General features: G+C 35.9%; 1 protein-coding gene across 2 annotated transcripts; it reads left to right on the top strand.

Annotated features, from left to right (window-relative positions):
- Positions 1-2,010: 2,010 nt before the first annotated feature.
- Positions 2,011-25,451, top strand: LOC125835606 (uncharacterized). Of its 2 annotated transcripts, none has more exons than XM_049514721.1 (16): positions 2,011-2,572; positions 4,162-4,847; positions 5,672-7,084; positions 7,524-7,853; positions 7,950-8,021; positions 8,153-8,233; positions 8,376-8,407; positions 8,524-8,611; positions 8,719-8,838; positions 12,283-12,474; positions 12,552-12,631; positions 12,741-12,813; positions 12,904-13,002; positions 22,320-22,425; positions 24,172-24,259; positions 25,159-25,451. In XM_049514721.1, exons 1-16 carry the CDS (start codon positions 2,134-2,136, stop codon positions 25,331-25,333), a joined length of 4,074 nt encoding a protein of 1,357 aa, XP_049370678.1. In that variant the 5' UTR covers positions 2,011-2,133; the 3' UTR covers positions 25,334-25,451. The 2 variants fall into 2 exon arrangements, with proteins under 2 accessions (XP_049370678.1, XP_049370677.1); XM_049514720.1 differs by having other exon boundaries at positions 8,686-8,838.
- Positions 25,452-26,519: the final 1,068 nt, after the last annotated feature.

Genomic DNA, 26,519 nt, shown 5'->3' with positions numbered 1-26,519 from the left:
TTTTTTCATGTTTTACTTTTGACCCTCAGTGTTAATTACTTATTTTTCAAATTATTTTTCAAGACATCATTTAATAGAGAATAGTTTTGATTGTGTCTATATCAATAATTATTTTTTTAATGGATATACTAAGTCAAAGTGTGACAAATAAAAATAAACGGAAGTTATATTTTAATATTCTACTATATTATAAAAGAGAGTTTAGGCCCAAGTATAATATATAATATTCAAGATTGGGGCTTTTCCCAATCTTGAATATTATATATTATACTTGTGGGACTTTTAAAATTCTATTTTATACCCAAGTATAATATATAACATTCAAGATTGGGACTTTCTTGAATATTATATATTATATTTATTATATAGTAGAACTTGGGCATAGACTCCCTTTTAAAATAATATAGAATATATATATCTCACAAATGGAAAAGTCTCAATCAAGGAAGCAACATATATCATTTACAAATGACTTAAAAAACTTTAAAATATTTAAAAGTTATATAATAAAATAAGTTGACTCTCAGAATTCTTCAGGCTCACATATATTGGGACAGAAAAAATAACGCATATCATTTTAATATTACCAAAAAAGTATTATAAATAATAATAATTAACAACTTAAAATATCTGAAAGACATTTTAAAAGGGTTAATTTTGTAATTTTATCCATATCACATAAATTTGGACAAAGTGACTAGTAATGTACATTATTTCAAAGTTACATAAAAATATTATAAATCACAATAATTAATAACTTCAAACATTTTTTTTAAAAAATATGAAAATTTGGATGACTCTCCAAATTTCATTTGTGTCACATAAATTGAGACAACAAAAATAACATATATTTGGTCCATTTTAATTTATTTATCTTATTTTTTATATATTTAAAAATTGCGTAAAAATACTATAAATCATGATAATTGACAACATAAAATATGTTTTCAAAAAAAAATATAAAAAATTCCACTGATTCTTGAAGTGAATCTATCGTAAAAATACTATAAATCATGATAATTGACAACATAAAATATTTCAAAAATGTTGCATGTGGGTAGTCTTATTATGCCTTAAATAACGTAAAAGAAAGTACAGTTTTGTGATAAAAAAACTTATTCCTTTATCCACGCAAACAATCGCTTCAAAAACTCGGTTATTAGCCCCAAAACATACCATTTATATTATTGGGCCCGTGCATAGCACGATATATATATATATATATATATATATATCTCACAAATGGAAAAGTCTCAATCAAGGAAGCAACATATATCATTTACAAATGACTTAAAAAACATTAAAAATTACAATAATTATCAATTTAAAATATTTAAAAGCTATATAATAACATAGGTTGACTCTCAGAATTCTATCAGGCTCACATATATTGGGATAGAAAAAATAACACATATCATTTTACCTTCAACCAATAACCTAATAAGCCAACATTAACTCAAACGGAAACTAAACTCCATGTGTTGCAACAGGGGCGGAGCCACCTTGTACTAAGGGGTTCATCCGAACCTCCTTTGACGGAAAATTGTATTAATTATACATGGTTAAAATAATAACTTAAAATTTGATAGCTTCCCTTTTCCACAAATTATGAAAATTTCATTTATTAAAAAATAACTTAAAATTTTTAAATTAAATATTTAAATTACTCCTTCCATTCACTTTTATTTGTCACTTGTTCCAAAAATAGATTTTCATTTTTACTTGTCACTTTTGACATATAAAAAAACAATAATTTTTTTTTCATGTTTTACTTTTGACCCTCAGTGTTAATTACTTATTTTTCAAATCATCTTTCAAGACATCATTTAATAGAGAATAGTTTTGATAACATGTCTATATCAATAATTATTTTTTTAATGGATATACTAAGTCAAAGTGTGACAAATAAAAATAAACGGAAGTAATATTTTAATATAGGATAAAGATAAATCTAGAAGTCTATAAACAAATATGAGTATTTTAAACGGAATACATTTTGCCTTTCCCGCACAAAAAAAAAGATCACTCATTTGCTTGCCAATGAGTGTAGTACAAACGAGCCCTAATCTCCGGACTGCAATGAATTTCACAGTAATTTCAAAATTTTGAAAATCCACATCCCAATTCGCTACCATGTCAGCGCCGACGACTGACGCCGCCGGCGGCACCAGCGAGGACCGCCGGCAAATTCACAACAACAACAACGCAGAGAACTCGGACGGCGGTACCACCATGGCGATGCAGAGGAAGCGAGCTCGAAGAGTGAGCTTTGCTGAGATGACTTCTGTACACTTCTTCGACCGTGATGAAGAGTACGAAACACCTCCTAACCTCTCCGGCAAAGCTGAAAATAACAGTGAAAGTGAAGAGGTGAACCTAGGTTTTGATCAATTGGTGGACGATCCCAAAGAGTCCTGGTTGCTCAACGAGGATAGAGAAGATGGCGACGAAGGAAATGATGAGGATATAGACGAGGATGGGGATGATGAGATGGCTTTGCCTAGGTCGTTTTTAAGACCTGAGGAATCACCTTCTCCTGGCAGCAATTTCGGTTCTGCTACTTCAAATGATGGCAAGTGCTTTCTTTCTCCGTCCTTTTCTATCTGTGTATGCATGTATGTAGGATATATAGAAGAATGCAAACGACAAGGGTTAATTTGGTTTGTTTAATAGGTTTCTGATCCTATAGATAAATATAATGGAATCTCTGTGACATTTTCTTAGTAGCAATTTCATCCACCATGTATTATCTACTAAGCATACAAATGAAATGAAGAACAGTGCATTCAGAACAATGTGTACAGTTTTAGCTAGATTTTAAGCTATGATGATTTGAGATCTTCTAATTTAATACTCCTAATTAATTGAAAAATCAACACAAAAGAGTACAATATATTATGATCAAAATGTTACCTATGCAGATGCTTATGATTCTCTGGGACGAAATAGTATAGAACTCAAATAGAAGTCTTGAAAAGTAAATCAAAAGTCAATTCATATTATCTGCTGAAGCATACAACATTCTGAACATGATTTGAACGCCAAAAAAAATTTAAAATCAAATTGAACACCATAACTATCCACAAAATTTTGAATCTAATAAACAAAAGAAATGAATCTTTAATTTGATCAATTAGAGTTTCAAAGGGACCAATAGTTTTCGACTAGAAAGATGGAAATTCTAATTTGGTTTGTAGTTGGGACTTCAATTAACATATGAGATTTCAAGTGTTTTAGGTCCCTGTCTGTGGACCTAAAACAGTATAAGAAAATGAGCATAATGATAAAAGAAAGAAAAATACATACATATATATATATATATATATATATATAAATATATGTTTAATCCAAGACTCATAAAATAAGTATGAATAACAAATATATGGACCAAGATTTTTTTTTTTTTTTTAATGATAAAGTGACATCATTTGTTTAGTGTTCCTCTTTAGGAGAGCTTCATTGGCAAGAAAAAGTATGTCTTAGAGCCTTGATGACATTCAAGCACACATTAAGCAAGACAAAGCACTCAACATTGTTTGTGCTCGCTTCAGAGCTTAAGTGTGTCTTTGGCACCAAATGTACGTTGCGGATCCGCCCTTGGTTATAGGTGTCATGGCACCCCAGCCCCTGTTTGTAGAACTTACGAATGTACTCTATTTAGTGCACAATGTACAACTACAACATGCGCGTACCTTGTATTGATCATCTTCATGCTAGTGATAGGAGGAGGTTATGTATGTCTTTCTCGAAAAAAGAAGAATTTATGTATGGTTTTTATGGCTTGAATAGTTGTTATTTTGAGAGACTGAATAGTTAGGATTTCGGCTCCTTTTTATTTTTATCTGTTATCTGCATCCTTTAATACCCTTTTGAATTGGGCCACATTTTGTGTAAGGACTTCTATGATATCTCATATCAGGATAGCTGCTTTTGCATGTGAACATGCTAATAGATTTGTTATCTGGAAGGAATTTGTGGTCTTTGAGGTCATTGAATAGGAAATGGGAAAAGAGCCATTTTTTTGGTCTGTTGGTTGAAAGTTTTTTTTTTTCAGTTTTGAGGGGTTTGTTCCATTAGACATAATTATGTTGATTTGATCGGAATGTTAAACCCTTTAGAGTTTGTGACAGTAGTGTACTGTTTGGCCTTTCTTTTGTGCAGAAGATAATTTTTTCGGTCCAGTATCTCCCAATTTTATAAGGCCAGGCCGACTATCAGATTCAGCAGCGTCAGACGAAAATCATGATATTACTATGGATTCAACAGCTTTCTCCATGCACTTCCGTAGATTTGTTAGATCAGATTCAGGGATAGACTTGAAGACCCCAACAGAAGTATCATTCGAAGAGAAAACACCGACACAGACCAGTCAGCGTAGTTCCATGGAACTGACGATGGCCAATAAGCCAATTTCTCAATCTTCTATGCCCGTTGCCAATTTTAGTGGCATTAGTGATTCGAGTGACATGAGTCTGATTGGAGAAAACTCGCGAAGATATGATTATGGGATACTCTCTCCTGATTTAGAAGCTCTTTTAGCTGAAGGCCAAGAGAGATTGCATGCAGTTTCTGTTTCAGGAGATACCAGTGTTCCAAAGTCACCAACAAGCAAGGAAATGGAGGTTGGAAGTACAATGATGGATTTAAGTGGAAATGGAGAACAAGAAGCAAATGCAGTTGTTAGTCTTAAAATGCCACCTGAACCTTTGTGCCAGAAAATTGACGCAGATGATGGCTATAAGTTTCTTTCTCGTGTTGTTGATGGTGATTCATCACTTAGATCCACTGTTCCAGCACCGGATAATTATGACGATAGAGTAAACCAGTTACCGAAGCAGTTAAGTAATGTAAGTACCCAAGTTATGGTTCGTTAATTCCGTTGCTTAAATGCACAATCAAAGCATCGATCTGTTACTTTTATATGTTTACACCATCTTGGGACACCACATGGTTGGTGCTTGTCTATAAATCAGTTCTTTAGTTTACATCTATGTAAATACTTCATCATTTTCCATTTGACATAATGTTCATGTCTGTAGTGTTTTCTTCTCTGAAGTTCTTGAAACTGAGCTTATTTGACAATTAGATGACTTCAAATATAAGATATGATCATTTATTTGCCATTGCCAATTCTTTTAAAACAAAAGGTGCATTGGACCCTGAATCTCATTCTAATTGCAAAGACTAAAGTATGACCGATTAACTCGGTTAGAGTGATCCCTGTGTCAGTCATATTTTACATATGGTAAATCCCATGCATCTTCAAATGCATTTATAATACCTGGTCATGTGCTTCTATATTGTTTCTTAATTCTTGTGTGTGTGTGTGGTGGTGGTTAATCAATTAAGTTAATCTATTGGTGGTTAGTGTCTTGTTTATCGATGCAGTGCTCTACAGTCCTGTACAAATCATATTGGGGATAAAGTCTTTGTTGAATTGTCAAGTAGCTGATGTGTTTAGGGATGCATTATTTTACAATCTTGTACATACCAATTGGGGTTAAATTACTTGTTAAATTGTCAAACAAATATGCTTGATCCATGTTTCTGAGTGATTTGTTTGAGTCAAATAGTTATGATAAATGATTTTGCTGGTTAGGAAATTAGGCTTAAGCTACTGTGCTTTCTCCCAGTGCACTGATTTCATGTTTTTTCGTTGTTTAAATTGCAGGATTTTGGTGAAAATAATATGTCTGTCAAGGATGCTTCTGTGGTAGAAAATAGTGAAGCCCTATGTAGTGACAATGATGAGCGTGGTGAATTTTGTGGGTTTCCATGTGATAGGGAATCTCCGTTGGTAGATTTAGTGTCCTCTTCACCAGCTACACAAAGACTAATAGTCATGGGTAGTCCTTCACCTGTCAAACAGAATTCAACGGCAGTGTCTTCCCCGGAAGATCTCATTTCCTTTTTGAGCAATGAAAAGAGAGGACCTTGGACAAGTTCAGCATCCCTCCAGAAGAGCATTTCCAAACTACCTTTCCTGGAAGATCCCATTTCCTTTTTGAGCAATGGAAAGAGAGGACCTTGGACAAGTTCAGCATCCCTCCAGAAGAGCATTTCCAAACTTGAAAGGCTTAAGGCTTCTGCATTCTCTTCTTCCCGTGGTGACAAAATCCCCCACAGGGGCGTTAGAGCTTTAGAATTTCCAAAAACACCTCCTTTGGATTCTATATTGAAGAAAAGGAACCTAGATATGAGAGTCAAATGTCTGGATGCCGCTATGACTTGTACAGAGGAGCAATTTTCAGGTTCTACTATGAAGGAGGGAGAAAGAAAAACGTCCATCCCAGGTGGTAGTTGGAGTAAGGCTCTTTCAAGTAGTGAAGATGTAATTCAATGTGAACAATCTTTTGGTCCAGAAAAGCCAGGGAAATCTCTCAATCATCTTGATGCTGGTATTCTCCCCATGGATCAACTGTTGAAGCCTGCAGACCCCTCGTCTTCATCAAGGTTTTCTTTGTCAGGGAAGAAAAATGACATGGTTACACCAAATGACCTCAGACAGAAGATATCACTGATTTCTAGAACTGATTCCCCATTGGTTGATTATTCAGGGCGAGAGGAAGTGATTGCTTTTGCTCAAAAATTGGTATTTACTCCAGAAAAGTCCTTACAGTCAAAGTGGACTGAACATCAGTCTAGCCCTTTTAAAGAATCAAAGTCGGATGATGAACATCTGAAAAGCTTTGGTCCGGTAAAAAATGCATCTTTAATTAGTAATGTGACAGATGGACCATCTGTGACTGCAACGGCTGGCAACTGGTATTCTTCATCCACATTAACTGAAGAACAGTCTGGTTCACCAGTTGTCGAAGGAAGCAAAGTGTTAAGGCAACCAGACAGGACACATAGCATAGAAGCTAAGCTCCTTGAGCAAACTAATGAACTGGGAAACGATGAGGATTCGAGAATCTCCAGCGATGGGAGCTCTCATCTATTATCAGCAATATTAGATGGGAATATTCAGTCTGAAACAGGTCTCCCTAAACTCGAAATTGATCCTCGAGAGAAAAATAAGTGTTCTTCTGCTTGCGCTGCTTCTTCCTCTATTCAGAATCTAGAATCTTTGGTAGTTGAAAAGGTAAGTACATCATTCTATTCCGTTAAGTGTTGTTTACTCCCATCATTAACTATTTTGTAGTGTCAGTATGCAGACCTATGTCCTACATGAGCCATGATAATTTGCTTATTTACTATTTCCCTATGGTTATTTTGCCCTCTATTTTATTCTCTTTTATCAATGTGGTGTTGTCCTTTATTCCTTAAAGACGCTACTGTCTTTGACAGTTCTTCTTCCTTTTTTGTTAATTATGGAATATTGAAACTGAAATGTGAACATGGACATGGCTGGATCTTCTTTTCAATTATGAATTTGGTGTTTCATTTAATTTATAACTCTAAATCCTTATTGTGGCTTCTATGCACACACTAGCTGAATGAGTTTCTGGTACCTTTTTAGGTTGGAACTTTGCAACTTGCATACAATATTCACTTAATACTTATATAACCATATTCTGCAGACTCCCGTAAAATGGTCTTCACGAAGTCCATCAGCAAAGGGGCATCACTCGCTGGCACAATCCAACTCTATATGTTTCTCTATAGACGAAGTGATGCAATCTCCTAGATCCAATCAATCTATTGGCAGACCTAGAAACTCTTCTGCCCATAAAAGAAGCAGTGAAGAATTGACATTTGGAGATATGGAACACACAAATGAGATTATCATGTCTCATAGGAGCCCAAAACTTCAGAGAGGGGTCGATAATCATCCAGGAACTTCGGGAAATCCTGATGATAGTGGAAAAGAAATGCACAGAGCTCATGATGAACTCAGACAGTGGAAAGATGTAAGATTCTTTATGGTCTTTCTTTATTGCTTGCCTGGATGACACTTATTCTGAAGAGAGCCTGGGAAATGAAAAAGCTTCCTCTTCGCCTTGCAGATTAATTCCAAATTTATGGATGATGCAGATGAGTGGATATCTTTGCCTAAAGAAAGGCTTACTATGCCAGCGGTATAGTCTTTTCACTTCAAAATATGCTTTAGAAATGTCTGTGTTGGTGGGATTTGCTTCTAGATATAAAATAACCGATATTGATTCGTTTTGTCTTACCATCATTATTATTTGCCACTAAATTGTTGTAGATTGAAATGGTGGAAGACATTGTCACCCGGATGCAGAAGGCAAAGACATACGATATTTTGCACAGTCAAATTCTCACTCAGGTTTCTTTGCTTGGGGATACATTGATTCATGTTTCCGAGATAATGAAAACCAAGATAATAATAGATCAATTGTTTAATGCATTCTTCTTAACACCACAGGAAGTTTGAATAACTATTGACACTGATTTCCTGATCTTTTCAGAAAGCATCAGTTTCCAATTTTCAGGAGAAAAGGTAAATTCTCGTTTCACCTTTGTTTTTCCAACATAACTAATGTTCATTTATTTTGACATCAGATTAGTGTGTATTTGGAAAGTGTGTCATCTCTCTAATTTGTAATGGTAACACAGAGCTGTTGAAGCAATAATGTTGTTATGTCAGCTTGTACATGAGAAAGCAAAGTTCCACTTGAGGCGTGTGAAGAAGGAGAAACTGCTGGTAGTATTTATGTCAATCTACTTTTATGATCATCTTGCCATTTTTTTTTTTACATAATTCACTAATGCATACAGGAAAAATGTCAACTCTTGAATTCTGGAATTCAGAAGTCTCAAATGTCAAAGATCAATCATTCACTTCATAATTCTGTAACTGTCTCAAGAGGCACCCAGGGTGATATAATTTCAAGTGAGAGGTCATCAGCCTGTGAAAAGGCCCTGCAGGAGGTACTTTATAGAAATCAAATTTTGATTACACTCTGCTGTTTGGTGTACCGATCAGTTCTAGGATACTTTGAGGTGCTGGTTATATTGCTATCCAAAAGTTTAGGAAATGTTCAATAAGGAATGAAGCTAATAGGAAAACTTCTTTTTCAATCTATCATTTTATTTGCCAGGACCGTTATTTATTTCTCCATCCTTGGTGTTCCTTCTTTAGCTCAAAACTTGGTGGTGTTGCTAGGTTATATTTGTTGATGTTATGAGCATGTTATGTCATTAAATGTAAATTTTACTTCTGAATTTGGCCCATCGCTAAAAACTTGTAACTAGATTTATTGACTTATTGATCTACTAGATAATTTACCTGCGCTTTGCACGGTTATATATGACCTTATTAAACTTACGAATGTGAACGTTTAAACTAAGGAAAAACTTAAAGATGTTAAGAACATTCAAATTAGAAAATTTGACATTGTTAGTATATCTCAATAACTTCTAATGAAAGATTGCAAGTCTTATATTGCTTTTATAATTTTTTGGATTGTAACATTTGTTCCTTGATAATTTCCTTCTGATTATTGGTTGATTTACTATTGTATAATCAAGCATCATTTTTCACCATTAATGAATACCAAACAACATTAAAACATACTAAATTATCTAAAGTAGCAGTAATTCTTAATTTATTGTGGCTTCTTAACCCTGTAACAAAGGATTGTTGGCCCCTTCAATTAATTTGCTCCTAAAGAAGAGAGTGCAGAAGAACATAAGAGAAGAACTCTGTTTTTTTCCCCAAAAATTCCTATATAAAACTAAATTATAGAGCAATATGTAATCATGTAATGACAAAGGTTTGGATTTTTTCTTTACTTGTTCGCGCTACTTCTCCGACCTTCTTGACTATCCTAATATCTCCTGCAAAGCACAAAAGCATACCTTTAAAAGAATTCTACAAAGTAAAAGGACAAACCCTAGTTTTAGCTAATTTCGAAGATGTTTGAAATTTATAATCAATGTAATAAGAGAATGGGAGTAGATTTAGGTACCACATTTGTTTCGAGGTTGTTGTGGAGATCAGCAAAAGAGATGTTGACTACTTCCGACAGCCAGAGCACATCAACTAAGAATCCACCAAGATGCTTTGAGGAAGATGGTTGATTCAATTCCGGCAAAAACAAAGAACAAAACTAAGAATCCGACCACCAAAGTTTGTTTCTCTCTATCTTCTACAATAATAGACATGGATATGAATCATGATAAAAAGGAAAGTGTGCTTACTCAGCCACTGGATAACTGAAGAAGTCATGAGCACATTTGGTTGTAGTGTCTGGAAAACAATTAGGAGACTTTGGCCTTACTTTATTAACAACATCTCCATTGGTGTTGGTAATGATCTAAAAACTGCTTTCTGGGATGAAGTTTGGGTAGGGGAGAATATCTTGAGGAACTTATTCCCCCAATTATACTCTTTGAGCTTGTAGAAAAATGATACTATCTCTCTGGTATGGAGCCAACAAGGCTGGAACTTACTCTTCAGGAGAGCAATGAATGACTGAGAAATTGGACAAGTAGCAGGCCTTCTGAGAACATTAAACACTTCCCCTGGTATTTCTATGAGCCCAGACAAGTCAATCTGGAAACTACACAGCAAAGGCTACTTCACAGTCAAGTCATGTTTCTGGAATATCAATTCCAACCAAATAGCAATAGACACAGCCAGAAGTCCACCAAAAGTGACTTGTTTCTCATGGCTAGGGTGCAGGAAAGCCTGCCTCACACATGAGGCACTGCAGAAAAGAGGATGGACGATATGTTCTAGATGTTTTATGTGTGAGCGGGAAGCAGAAGTCAATAGTCAATTGTTTATGCATTGCAACACTGCCTAAGCCTTTGGAGCAGTTTCTTGTGCATTTTAGGAGTTAGTTGTGTGATGCACAAGACAACCTTGGAGTTGATGAATCAATGGTCAGGAATTGGCAAAAGAGGGAGAGAAGAAGATTGGTGGAAGACAATACCAGCTTGTACATGGTGGACCTTATGGAGAGAAAGGAATGATAGGTGCTTTGAAGATCAGAGTGTCAACATACAGATGATTAAGATGAAGCGTATAAGCTTGCTATTTTTTTGGTGTAAACAAGAGTTGGTAGGGGAGACAGTAGATTTGGTAGATTTCACAGGGAACTTGTAAAAGTACCCAAAGGGGGGGGGGTGCGCCCACCACTCTGTGGGTTGTAAGTTTCCAATTCATCATTCATTGAATGATAAATTTTTTGTGTGAATACAAAGCTACCCTTATCTCAAAAAAAAAAAAAAAAGGATCATGAAAAAAAGGAAGAGCATAAAGTAATAATGTTTGGGAGAAATAGTAGAGAGATGTAAGGGAATTAAGAACACTGAAGACGTATCTTTTATGGTGAAAGTGTGGAAGGTATTATGGGGTGAAAAACAGAGAGATTAGGAGGAGATCATAGGGGTGTAAGGGGGGGGGGGAGTGCTAAAGTGTTTTTTCGAACTTTTGAGGATGCAACGTTTTAGTCTGAAGGGGCAGTGATTTGGGTAATTAATTGTCAAAACTCTATAAAAATAGTTAAATACATCCTGATTTGTGGCTTGCCACGTAGGCGGGCCTTGGATTCTCTTTTATATATTTATAAGATTGCCATTGGTCTGAGACTTTATATGTCAGTTATTATCCTTTCTGTATTTGTAGCTCGACATCCATTTTATTGACAGTGTAAGTGCTCTTAGTTGTCCCGGTCAATATATGTGGTTGCTCTACAGTTATGAGGGCTCAATCATCGGTTTTAGTTCCTTTTTCTTCCCAGTTGAAGTTTGTCTTCTGTATGTTGTGAGGGCATGAGGTACATAATCATCATAAAATTTTATTCTACTGATTTATCTGGTACAGACTGGAGTTCAGGTCTATTCATCAGATTTAATTGTGGCACACCTGAAAGATGGCAAGATGCATCAACTTGTTTTTAAGTGACCATGCTTCTTGAATAACTAGTTAGCACTTCTTACCTTCTAATATTCAAGAAATTTTCTTACGTTTCAGGTTCTTTGTCTTTATGCGATGAAGACATTAAGAACAATTGTCTTACAGTTTATCATCCTCTGCACGTGTGCATGTGTCTGTGTGAGGAAGGATTTAGACATGCTTTTTTTTTTTCATTTGCTCATGATGTGGATATCATTTATTAAATGTTTTTGCCTTCTCTTTTTAGAGGACTCAGAAGTTTGAGAAATTAAAGATAACATGTTTGATATTAGCAAAAAACTTCTGTATATTTTGTTTGTGACATATATAATGCAATTCCTCTGCTCTGTCCAACTTGTCGTACTTGCTATGACCAATTTAATCTAGTTTTGGGATGCAGTTACTAGTGGCTTAGATAACTTACTCTTTTTATGATTCAAGTACTATACGAACGGTTTATGGTAATGCAGGTGCTTCATAATAAAGTGGCCACTATCAAGGAGGCTTTAAAAATTTCAGAAAGAAAAGTTGCAACTCTGACTAGATCCTTGCATTCTTCCTTGAAACTTAAGGGAGAACCAAATTGTGCTGATACTATCATTTCTGTTAAGGAACATCTAATGAGGAGATCGTGTTGTAGATTCCTACGTCAAGATATGCAGGTCGCCTCTGTCCTGAGTTATAATGCTTCAAGCTTTTTCTTCTGTCACTAACATACATCATTTATTATTATTTTTAGATGTTTGTCATTCAGAATGTGAGGAAAGGGAATGGCCATTACGATATCATCCTCAACTATCTTGATGTGTTGGTTCAAAGGTTTCTCTTACAATTTTCCTACTATTTTTCATGATTATGTTTTCGAAAAAATTTCTGTTCTACCTCTGTGTCGTGATTGTTTAGATTTTTATTTTTTTGATAATTCCAGTTTGAAGGTGACTGTTGGTCCAAATCCAAGCATCATCATCTCTAACAATTTGAATGATCCACTAATCACAAAGGTAAAAGTCATGATTATGCTGAGAAAAATTGTCCTGTATTTCATTTCCGAGTTTGATTTTATTTTGATGTGCTACATTTTGGCTCTGTAGAATTTCCCAAATATCAATGCTTGTGCTGCATTGAGATTTGTGTTAAAGGCTGAGATCTCAAAGAAATTTGGTGCTAGGACTCCCGCGCAAGAAATGCAGGTAAAAAGTACAAACTAATGAATTTCCAAAGCAACAATAGACAATTTTGTATATCTATGTAAATTACCACCTTTCTCACATTGACAACAACTTTGAGAAATTAGAAGAAGAAAAAGAAGAGATATTAGGAATTGAATTGATGATCATTCCTCAAGTTGATGGGATTAAATAGTTGTTACAAATTATGTAAATAAGGAAAGAAACTAATAAAATATTACATGATCTCTTAACTGCCTAATTGAAGGGATTAGGGAATATTCCCATATCTGGACTATCTAATCATACCTTATTTAAATGTTCTCATATCTACACTATCCAAATATACCATAATTAACATTCCCCCTCAAGCTGGAGCGTATAAGTCAGAAGCTCCTAGTTTGCCACATATATAGTCAATTCTAGATCCTTAGAGTGATTTTGTGAAAATATTTGCCAGTTGATCTTTTGAGTTGACAAAACTTGTGGCGATATATCCAGACTTAATCTTTTCTCGAATGAAGTGACAATCTATCTCAATGTGCTTTGTTCTTTCATGGAACACTGCATTAGAAGCGATATGTAGTGCAACTTGGTTATCACAAATCAATGTCATCGATTCAACTCCTGCCATCTTCAATTCGTGGAGAATTTGTCTCAACCATATAAGCTCACACGTAGCTAGTGCCATAGCTCTGCCTCTGTGCTTGATCTAGCTACGGCAACTTGCTTTTTACTTTTCCAAGATATAGATTGCCTCCAATTAGAACAACAGTAATCAGAAGTGGACTGCCTGTCAGAAGGAGATCCTGCCCAATCTGCATCAGAATATAAACAATATTGGTATGTCCCTTATCTTCATACAATAAACCTTGTCCTAGGGAGCTTTTGATATATTGCCGGATGCGAATCATTGCATTCCAGTGACTATCACAAGGTGATTGCAAAAACTGGCTAACTACACTAACAACAAATGAGATGTTTGGTCGCGTGATCGTGAGATAGTTGAGTTTGCCAACAAGTCTCCAATATCTGTTAGGATCTCTTAGAGGCTTCCTCTGTCCTGGAATAAGCTTAATATTTGGATCCATTGGATTGTCCACGTGTTTGCAATCCAACATACCACCGTCTTCCAAAATGTCTTAGGCATATTTCCTTTGAGTAATAGCAATACCGTGGCTAGACCGTGCCACTTCAATGCCTAGAAAGTATTTCAACTTGCCCAAATCCTTAGTTTGAAAGTGACTTGGGAGGTGTTGTTTGAGTTGAGCAATACCTTTATGATCATCTCATGTGATAACAATATCATCAACATAGTCAATTAAAAAGATATGTTCGTCGTGAGATGAATGCCTATAGAATACAAAGTGATCAACTTTCATTTGGATCATTCCAAATTGTTGGACAATAGCTCCAAAATGACCAAACAATGTTCTAGGAGAATGTTTGAGACGATAGAGGGATCGATTTTTTTTTACAAACTAGCCTAGACTCCCCTTAGCAACAAACCTGGTGGTTGCTCCATATATACCTCTTCAACAAGCGCTCCATGTAGGAATGCATTTTTGATGTCTAGTTGAAAAAGAGGCCAATGATTCATTGCTGACATAGAGATAAAAAGACGGACATAAGCCATCTTAGCAACTGGTGAAAAAGAATCTCCATAATCAATGTCATAAATCTGAGTGTATCCCTTAGCAACCAATCTCGATTTGAGATGATCAATAGCTCCATCCAAGCCTACCTTAACTGTGAATACCCAATGACAACCAACTATGATTTTGCCTCCAAGTAAAGGAACAAGCTCCCAAGTACCATTATCATGCAAAACAGTCATCTCCTCAATCATAGCCTAACAAGCTAGTAAGGAAGGCATGATATGAAGGTGACAAACGATGATAACTTAAATAAGTATAAGAGGGAGTTTGATTGGCAGTAGTTCTAGTACCTTTGCGAAGAGCAATGGGAAGATCATCTGATTAGTGCTTGACTGAAGCAGAAAACATTGTTGGAGCAAGTAATGAGTAGGATTGCTTGGTGTATTTGTATCAGAGTTAGAAATACTAATTGGATTAGCAAGCTCAGAAGGAGGTTGAGGTCGTCTGAAATAGACCTTAAGAGTTGGAGGTGAAGCTGAGGTTGGAATAGTTAGAATTGGAAGGACTGATATGGCCTTTTGATTTTCCATATTAGGAGAAAAATACGGAGAAGTCTTGAAAAAAAGTAACAAGATCAAGTACTTATTAGTAGAGGGATCAAAGCATTTGTAACCTTTTTATAGATGAGAATACTGAGAAAGACACATTTGAAAGCATTGTGCTGAAGTTTATCTTTTCCAGGGGTAAGATTATGAACAAAACAGGTGCAACTAAACACACGAGGAGGAAGGGGAAACAAATTTTGGTGGACCAAGTCTGGACTTTGGTACTGGTAAACAGATGAAGTCATGCGATTGATTAAATGACAAGCACTAATAACAACATCACCCCAAAAATGTAAAGGGACATGATTGTGAATGAGCAATGTCCGAGCTGTTTCAATTAGATGTATGTTATTTTGCTCAGCAACTCCATTTTGTTAAGGAGTATATGCACAAGAAGACAAGTGCAATATGCCCTGGGATAACATAGAAGAAGAGAGAGAAGTATTCTCATGCATTATCACTGATTAACTTCTTAATGAAAATATCAAATTGATTGTGAATATCATCACTAAATTTCTGAAAGATAGAGAACAACTCAGATCTATTTTTCATTGAAAATAACCATGTGCACCTAGAATAGTCATCAATAAAAGTAACAAAATGAAAGCCTAAGGAAGCATTGACACGACTTGGACTCCATATATTAGAATGAACAATTTCAAACATAGAGGTGGCCCTATTATTGACGCGCTTTGGGAAAGAGGCACGAGTATGTTTCCCAAACTGACACGACTCACATTCTACCAAAGATAAACTAGATAAATTGGGGACCATGTTTTGCAAGTACAAGAGACTTGGATCACCCAATTGACTATGGAGCAATTCAGAAGAAACAACGGAAGTGAAAGCAACATGTGGTGTTGGAATTGACAACACGTACAATCCTTGTGACTCATGTCCTTTTCCAATCATTTGTCCCGTACTCCGATCTTGCACAATACCAGGATTATCAAGGAAGGTTACAACACATTTCAATTTTTTTGTCAATTTGCTAATGGAAATAAGATTATACGGGCATTCAAGTGCAAAAAGGACTGATTTTAAAGGTATGGAAGGTAGAGGGTGAGCTATACCTATCCCTTTTACAATAGTCTTTGATCCATTAGCCAAAGTAACACTAGAGACGGTAGAAGGGGTAGTAAGAGTATTTTTGTTACCAGAAATATGGTCAGAAGCACCATAATCAAGAATCCATTGTCCTTGAGATGAAGACTATGCGACATAAGCAAAAGAGTTACCTAGTTGTACTGTGACACAGCTGATGAGGTTGATAATTGTTGCCTTGATGTTTGGTATTGAAGGTATTCATTATAGTCTGCTCTCGTTAAAGTGACAAATTGAGATGATCCATCCTTGTCATTAGGTGTAGGTAGAATACCATCTCCATTATGAGCAATATTTGTTGTGTATCGAGGACGATCATTATTGTGTGGAGGCTTACCATGAAGAAGGCGGCATTCCTCTCTTACATGCCCTCCCTTAATGAGTACAGTGTAAGAGAAGTCAACATTCCTCTCTTATATGTCCTCCCTTATTACAATGATTGCAATGTTTATTATTCCTCCATTTTCCTTTCCGGTATCCACCTTGGAAATTGTTAGTTTCGACAGTCATAATAGATGCATCATAAGAATTTACCTTTGGTGGTGCAGATGCGATGCGTAGTAATCTTGCAAATACTTCTTCCAAGGTAGGAACAAATGGGCTAGAAAGGATTTGGTCATGAACTGAGGTTAGGTCTGCTCGCAACCCAATCAAAGCCAAGACCATAAAGAACCTGTCTCTTTGTGTCTCATGCTCATCTAATTTGTCAGTAAAAGGCATAAGAGAATCAAATTTATCCTTTAAGGATTCTACCTGACCCAAATAAGTTGCCATGTCTTGTTGATTCTGTTGTAGATGAACAATATTTGACACACCTTTGAAAATGAGTTGTATATCATTTGTATACAAAGTTTTGGCTTTGTTCCACACTTTGTAACAAGTTTTACAAGACTGAAACAAATTTAAGAACTTAGGATCAAGTAAATTCCACAGAAGACTACACAATTGTGCATCTATTTCAACCCAAGCAGGTCTATCAGTTGGTCCAATATTACTACTGTTTTTGAGCAAGTGATCTTCAAATCCTTGACCTATAAACCACAATTCTACAGAGGCTTCCCAGGAGGTGAAATCACCACTACTATCTAACTTTACAGTAGTAATTACCAGTGATGGTGTAGAAGAAACAATTGACTTAACAATCTGATTTTGAGTAATCTGATTATCAGTTTGGTTATGAGGCATTTTTATTTGTCACAAAAAGAAGTACCGATGAAGTAAAAAAGTAAGTGTCTTCAACAGATATGGAGAAACAAAGATGTAGATAACCAGATGTAATTAGACAGAGTTTAAATGACCTGGAGAAAGAGAAAGGTGAGAATCGACACTTTTTTGATATGGTTGATTTAACAACTAATTGATCGATCCCTCCCTTCTTTTTTCTTCAGTTTCTGTTACTGAAAGAAAACATTCAGAGAGGGGAGGGGGGGGGGGGGGGGGGGCTGAAAAAACAGCCTTGTGGCTTTGATACCACGAGAAATTAGAAGAAGAAAAAGAAGAGATATTGAGAATTGAATTGATTGATCATTCCCCCAAGTTGGGATTAAATTGTTGTTACAGATAATGTAAATAAGGAAAGAAACTAATATAATATTACATAATCTCCTAACTACCTAATTAAAGGGATTAGGGAATACTCTCATAGCTAGACTATCTAATCATATTTTATTTAATTATTCTCATATCTACACTACCTAAATATACCATAATCAACAAGTTTCAATAAGATTAAACGCACTGCTTGCGTCATCCCAGTAATTTGCACAGCATACAGAGTTGTACTTAGAAAAAGTTTGAGAATCAAATGCAAAGTTGAATTACCTAGTAACATATGGCTCCTAGCAAAGGCTGTGTTTGAGACTTCCTTGATAACCCTCTGAAAGTGCAGATTGAAGGATTGGGATCTTGTGAAAGTTGATACTCTTCCTGTCTAGTTTATGTCGCACACTTTTCCTTTTATTTTTTCCCAAAAGAATGACACGTTTCTACATATAGAAACAATTTTGAAGATTTAACCTAAATAGTCACCACCCAACTCCGTAAACTAAAAAGAGCTGGTGGATGTATAATATATGTAAATCGATGTAAAATATGTGTAAAACCGTGTATAATCTTTGTATATCGGCTAAGAAAAGTAAATAGTGAATCTAGCCGACTATTTATGTAAATTTCCTTACAATTTAACTTTTAAAATTTTCATTTCTCTTAATGAGATAGAGAAAGCATTTGATTACATTCATTGGAGCTTTCTTTTGAATGTGTTAAGCACCATGGGTTATGGACCAACATGAACAAGATGGATACACTTCTGTATTTCCGCAGCTAAGATGTTGGTTCTAGTAAACGGCTCTCAGAACAGGTTTTTTCAAACCCACTAAGGTCAGACAAGGGGATCACCATCTCCTATTCTTTTCATTCTTATTATGGAAGGCCTTAGCAACATGCTTCACAGTGCACTGGAACTTAACTGGATTAGGGAATATTCAGTAGGCTTGAGGAGTCAAGATGGACCTGTGATTTCTCACATCCTCTATGCAGATGAATCACTGATTTAATGTGATGCCGAGGAAGAACAGATGCACTATCTTAGACTTGTTTTGTTACTTTTTGAGGCAGTCACTGGCCTCCATATAAATCTGCATAAGAGTCAGATGTTTCCAGTAAATGAGGTCCACAATCTTTAACTGTTAGCAAGTATTCCAGGCTGCAATGTTGGACTCTACCTTCTACTTATATGGGACTACCTCTGGGGAATAAATACAAGTCAATTGCTTCATGGGATGGTGTTCTTGAAAAATGCATAAAAGATTGTCTAATCAATATCTTTCTCTTGGTGGAAGACTAGTAAATAGCTATGTTGTTATTCCCTGTACCTGCTTTTGTTGCAAAGAAAATTGACAAGGTTCTTAGAGACTTTCTATGTCAAGGAAATAGAAACAAGAAATATTTCAATCTTATCAATTGAGATATACAGTTTTAAAGGGAAAAAGGATGGAGGCCTTGGGGTTAGAGGTTTGAAAATGCATAACGTTATCCTCTTAACAAATGGTTATGGAGGTTCACAAATGAGGAAGTTACTTTGTGGAAAATTTTATCAAAACTAAATAGGGCATCACAAACGAAGAAGGTACAAATGGTTAAGGGTAATTGTATTTCTTTACTTTCTTTTTGGACTAGCATGGCGGCAGATGCACATGATTGTTACAATGTAGAGGCTGTAGTCAACTTTATTAGTTCTCTACATAATCTGCGAGAACTATTTTTGTGCTACTCAGTTGCTCATTACCAACATACCCTTTATACTGATAAATTTGTAAAAATTCACCTTTATCATTTTTCTTAAAACTCTTAATGAGATGATTTAAGCTACAAACACTTTATGACTTGTTTTAGTCTTAGACCACAAGTTTCAAAAGTCTTTCTTTTTTAAACTTCAGGCTAGTCAAACAAGGATATATAGTTTGTGATTAACACATTTTCTTATTGGCTTGTGGTGACTATGTCGCCCTGAAAAGGGGTCACGTGATTAGCACTCCATGGCATAACCTGCACCCGGAAGACCATCAACCCGTTTATTTACATGAAATTTGAGAATAGTTGTTTAATTCTTCAAACTTCAACCAACTCTTTCAATAGTGGTTTATTGAGTTGTAGGTTGTGATAACCATGGATTGATATTTAGCTCCAATGCTGAATTTCGCAATCATGCGTTGCTTCTTGCTCTTCTAATATACAAGATTGTCTCAACTGGAACACTATATCCATATTTAAAATGTTGATTAGACGGAGACCATACTCAATCAACTTGTGCATACCCAATAGTGTCCTTAATTCAAATAATGTCATCTGTTTCCTGGAGCAGAACCGAAGAATACAGACTAATGCGTCTCAATGAGCTTCAGATGGAGAATCTAGAAACCCACTGATGATACTCTCTAAAAACAAAATCTCAGATCGTGTTATACAGAGAAATTTCAGTTTTCCAACTGATCTCTTGTTTCACCTAGGGTCTCTTAGAGGTCCCCTTTGACCTGGGAGAAGCTTAACATTCAGATGCATGGGGTATTGATAGGTCTACAGTTTTGTCATCCTTGTTTTCTCAAGTATGTCCTGAGCATACTTCATTGTGAAATAACAATACTTGATATAGACTGAGCTACTTCAATACCTAGGAAATAGTTAGGCCCTTGGTATGGAATTGCTGAAAGAGACATTGCTTCAAGCTGTCAATGCCCTCTTGATGACCATCAGTGGTAACTGTGTTATCATAGATTATCAAATAGATGCATAGATTAGAGGCTGAGTGTCAGTTAAATACAGAGTGATCAAGGTCGCTTCAAATCGTGCCAAACCATGTATAATTGTGCTAGATGTTGAACCCATAATTGAGTAATTTAAATGTTCTCTCAAACGATTTAAGTTTTCAGATGGGATGATCATACACTTCAATATGGTATCAAAGTAGAGCAGATAAAGGTCCTGAGTTCAAGTCTCATCGCTATCCCTTAAAAAATCCTTCCACGTGCTTGGCCTATGAAAAAGAATCCGGTTAGCACCTGATAAGACCTAAACATATCATTCAAGGTTTACTTAGTTCAATCTACGTACATAAAGGTCTAAACATGTCAGTCAAGCTTATCTAGTTCAATTTCAACTGTTGGATTTCAGCTCTAGGCCATCAAACCATTACATAACTAAGGGTGAGGTCTTTACTCACCCATCCTATTTCCACCATTCCGATAGTTCATTAAATACTTTTTTGATCATTCATGGTCATTAGTTACAACCACCAACCCCTTCAAGTTTCTCTATCCACTAACCACCATTAATACCCCTTGATGTGAGCACCACTCCAACCTCCATGAAATAACTAATATCTACCATACATATTACATAGTTTACCCATATCACATTGATACTAATTTATCAAGCCAAGGTGGAGAAATTACCTTAAAAGGATCAACACCCCAACTCTTGTCCTTTTGAAGAACTTTTTTTTAGCAATCTAAGCACCTAGAATAGGTCATTGAAGGGCTAGCATTTATAAGCATTAAATATACCAAATTACTGATCCTACCTTTGTTGTTTGATCAAGTCTTAGGGTGTAATTTCTCTCCAAAACATGTCCCCTAACTCATGACTTGAGTTTTTGGACAAAATCTTGAAACTCCTTTTACAGTGGTTGAGGTTTCACGCTGTGGCATATGTTGTTGGGGCCACCGCGTGGGTAATGCGCGAGTTGCTTGGCTTGCCAGACAAGTTTCACGCCTTAGTTGTTTGATAGTCATTAAGCTTCCTTGGCAGCAAACTTCCTTGGGTAACGTGGCAGTGAGGCTAATGCCTGATCTGGTCGACATCTGGGCAACCTTCATGTGTTAGACTCAAAGTAGATACGACTATTTCTGGAACTCACCCATTAATACTCTGTTTCACTCCACGCCGTGACTACCGGGTGACTTGCTTGGCCTACCAGGATTGGGCTGAAATGTGCTGAAACTTCCTCATGAAAACATGTCCATGCATTATCCATGCCATGATGAGACTCCCTTAGCTCCATGCAATGGGCGCGTTTTGGTGTGATAGACTTGTAACCTATTTAAACTTCAAAATTCTCCCCTTTTGCTATAATATCGATCCCAACTCATCACTATTTTCTAACACCCAAGTCAACATCCACATCATTGTTTAAACATTGAAATCACATATGTCTGCCTATTACGTCTGCTGCTTTTGAAGCTTAGAAAAAAGATGCTGAAGCAACAGATATAATTCCCGCGCATATAACTATAAAATCCACCGAAAGACTTATTTTGGGCCATTGATTGTTGGACACCAAATGAGGAACTATCAGTAAAATGATTCTCAAATACTGATGTTCTTTTTCATGTCCGGAACTGTGTTAGAACTTCGACTTTAACAACTTGCGCTTTAAAAGAAATCTTTAACAGCTAACCTTGCTGAGCTGCTTTTTGAATTCTGCCTAGATACTTCAAGCTTCTTGGGATTAATGCAAGTATATTGATAATATGTGCAGGTTACCCGTTCTCTTTTAGGGAACGCGCTTGATGTGGTCGCCGAGGTGCAAAAGGCACAAACACAGTTCCGTAACTTGGCTGATATTACCTTTTCCGCTCCAACTGGTATTGTTGTTGGATTCTTTCTTTCATTTCTCGCTCGACCTGCTGATTTCTGCTTATGATATCTGTTTGCACTTGGGCCTCTACTTCTCTAGCATCAGGCGCTTGCTGACAATTATTTTAGGGTTATTTATTGCTGTAATTTCAGTAATTTAGAATTAATGTTTGAGGTTGCTTAATTAGTCCTTCTAGGCTTCTACCCTATATTAATGTTTGAGGTTGTTTAATTAGTCCTTCTAGGCTTCTACCGTATATTATCAGACATTATTTGACTAGGTATGGAATTTTAACATACTAATATATATGACTTTTATGCTATATTGATGGTGTGAAATTAAAATAATCTGTGTAAAGCTAATTTGAGAGAACATTTGAATAGATTTACTTTTGCAAAATCCTGAAATTTGCAGAAGTTACATTGAATATATCATTAATAGAATGGTTTAACATGTTGGGATTTTCTAAAATAGAAAGCCTCATGTAAAACTGAACAGTGTGAATATTTTAATATTGTTGGATTAGGGGTAGTAAGTTCTAATTTGTATGCGTTCTTATTTAATTTAGTTGTGCTGTTGTGTGTCTTGCAAGATTGGTCACAAAAGGTACCGTTGTGGGAAGACTCCTTCTGTCTTCCTATTTAGTTCTAATTGAATTTTAGATTGACATTTCCTTTGGCTGAATACATTGATAGCCCCTTAAACTTGTGAGTAAATTTCATTTAGACACTCGAACTATGGCATGTTCCAATTAAGCACCCAAACACATGATAAAGTATTCCTATTAGGCACTTCCAACTCATATTTTGGAAAAGTTTTTTGTATGTGTTCACAAGCCCCCTTATGTTGATAAGTTAATAACATAAAATTGCCTCCTTTAATTATACACATCAGCATCATTTGGAACATGTATGAGGTTTTCCCCCTTATTGAGGCTAATGCATACAATTAAAGGAGGCGACCTATTTTAAGCGATTAGCTTATCTGCGTAACAGACGCTTGGGAACAAGCGCAAAGGTTTTCCCAGTCGGAAGTGTCTAATAAGAGAACTTTATCATATGTTTAGGTGCTCAACTGGGACATGCCATAGTTTGAGTGTCTAAGAGAAATTTAATGGCAAGTTTAAGGACTTATCGATGTATTCTGCCATTTCCATTGTGTCTCTTCCTTTCAAGGGGCTATTTGTTATTCTTTTCATCCACCTTAAAGTTTTCCTTCTCTTGTCTTGTAAGTCTCACATCAGGCTGTGTCGCCTGTTTGTTGCACATCCTTTTTGTATTTCTAGCTATGCAATTCTGATGATTGTTGTCATTTTTCATGTTCTCAAGTTTTTGAGCTCCTCTTACACACTACATTTCATGTATTAGGTTTCTAGCATGGAAATGTACTAAGAAAATTGAAGATAAGTGACTAGCAGCGATAGCTTTGCTGTCCCCTGGAGATGAATACTGTTAATTATTATCTTTGGCTGCATGGTTATATCGCATGATTCTTTAGTTCTTTTATCACCAAAAGGAGGGAATTGTGAATTAATTCATAATTTAGGATTGATAGACCTAGATGACACATGGGCACTTCATGCCTTTACTTTTACTGCAATTTATTGTAAACTAAAATCTTCTGCAATAAACAGTAAATTTGTCCTTGTGGAGTAGGTTTTTAGTAGTCAATGCTATTGGCAGATAATTTAAACTATTTTGGTAGTATAAGCATGGGACATCTTTATACTGAACACTTGACTTCACGTTTGCAGTTGAGAAACTTAAGTTGCAGCTTCATTTTATGAATTTTACTACTGGCAAGAAGGTGAAACTGACACTAGACGTGTCATGCTTGAATAGGTACAGTCTTTATGTCTATACAGCTTCGTATCTTTTGCTTTCACATGATGGTGTATGAACTAGTTTATGTTTCCGGCAGGGTAAGTTGTCTTCTACGGTGCATTATAAGTGTCCCTTTAGTTCTCAAAACCAGAATGAAGAAAGCAAACTCAATCTTGAAATTAGTTTGATAAGTTGGTTGCTTCTTATAGGTGATAAGACGAGCACAATGAAATCATTTAAGCTATTTTTTAATACCAACCTATCTGGTCTTTGATTATTCTTGTCTGGTTTCTCTGTCCTGGTTAGAAACATAGAGAGCACGGGTTGTTTGTGTATCATTTCTTGAAACAGGAGAGTTGATGTATGATCTGAACATAATAATGCTCCATTAGTTCCAGTGTTCTCTTCTTAGAGAAAAACTTAAAAACATTAGCTAGTCACTCTCCTTAGTCTGGTGGTTTTTAAACTGCTAGGCGCTAGCTTGTCTCAGATGTAGGAATCATATGGTTGGAACATCTAATTATTATCAAGATTGGATAAAGTTTTGCATTTGAGGCACACACAACTATGCTCTAAGCAAATAGGCATTAAATCAAGCAATTAAGGTGTACTGGTGACCACATGTGGCAGGACAAATACATCGATTTAAACCATATTTCTTATGTTACCATGTCCAAAATTTGTCTGAAGTTTTGCATATATATCATTTATTACCTCAGACTCCTTACTGGTAATTTAGTCAGAACTTTTTTTCCTGATAGAAGTAATTTTTCAATGATCATATAGGTTGTGTTGATTGTTATTGAATTCTGCTTTTCATCAATTCTTCATAAGATTATCATCAACTTCTTGTTGATATGTGACAACATCTTCATCGTGTCTCCCAAGTTACTGACATTCTGAGGATTTTCTGACAGAGGAGTCTATCCTTCAGAAGTTGTTCCATCCCAGTTTGCAGCTCTAGCTGTTCCTGTGAAACATTCAGATGATCCACTACTTGGTGAAATTAGAGATGCTGTCAAAAGCCTTAGAGCTGGATACATGAGGATTATACGGTTATGTGGTTGTATTTCGCAGGTGGTTCAAGCCTAGGCGGATAACTTCAGCAGAAAGGAAAAATTAAACAACTTGGATGAATGGACTCTTCTTGGGGCTGCCACTGCATGGAAGGCAAACAAACTTACCCTTGCGTGCTGCTATAGTTGTCGAATTGCACAGGTTCGGCATTCTCACAGGTCCTTTACTGTGTTAACAACGCATCATATGTTGAATGATGATGGTGTTATATAGGGTGAGACTGTAGCTGAATGTATAACTTGTTTCCTTTGATGCTGAAGTATTGTCCTCGGGGCATTTTCCCAGGTTTGTTTGTTTTTCCTTATTTTTTTTCTCCAATCCCTTCTTATTTTGTTGTTTTTATTTTTGTGGGCGAAGGTTTTGGGGGGGTCTGAAATGTAGAACTAGAATGATCAGTGTGTACTTTAATGAATTAATACAAGTTGTTAGGCTAGCTACATTTTGCTCATGCACATGTGTCCCTAAAGAAAGTGTGAAAACTCTGACGAGGAACACTATAGTTTGCCTAGTTTAGCTGTATGGGTTTTCATTCTCTTACCAGCTATGGGCGTTTTGCGTCTACGTCTTGATGCAAATCAATCTAAAAGTGTCGTAAATATTTGGAAATGTGAATTTGGCTAGGGATGGTTAGTATTAACTATTCATGATTGCATTTACTTTTCACAGGCTTGTTTGGTTATATATTCTACTAATTGTCCTTTACCCTTAGAATACCACCACCAAGTTTGCGCTCTGTATACATTATAAGTATTGGAGACGTGATGATGAGGGAGACCACGTATTATTTCCTCATCTATAGTCAATACATGTGCTTCATTAGTTGGGGTTGATTATATGTATCTTATCTTTCGATATTCTAAGGTTTTACAGTGATTGTCCATTTGCTTTACAATCACATAGGCAGAGTTGATATCATCACTAAAACGAATAAATTATACGTTTGTATTATCGGATGCAAGTAGTCTATATACATGTTTCGTTTTGGTTACTTGAGAAGTGTTCAAGGCTAACTCCTACTGTAGAATGTACCATGAAAAATGATATTTGAATATTCTCGACTTTTGAGATGACTATTCGGATGCATGTGGCTTATGAAAATTTCATCTCCTGCACAAGACAAACTGAACAACAGGAACAGTGAGTCCTAATCATGATTATCTATAAATTGAATGGCCAAGCTTACAAGATGTAATGGAATATC

The sequence above is a fragment of the Solanum verrucosum genome, unplaced genomic scaffold (genome assembly GCF_900185275.1).
Source record: "Solanum verrucosum unplaced genomic scaffold, falcon-dt-bn FXZP01000040.1, whole genome shotgun sequence".
NCBI classification, from domain to species: Eukaryota; Viridiplantae; Streptophyta; class Magnoliopsida; order Solanales; family Solanaceae; genus Solanum; species Solanum verrucosum.
This window is presented reverse-complemented; position numbering and strand designations above follow the sequence as displayed.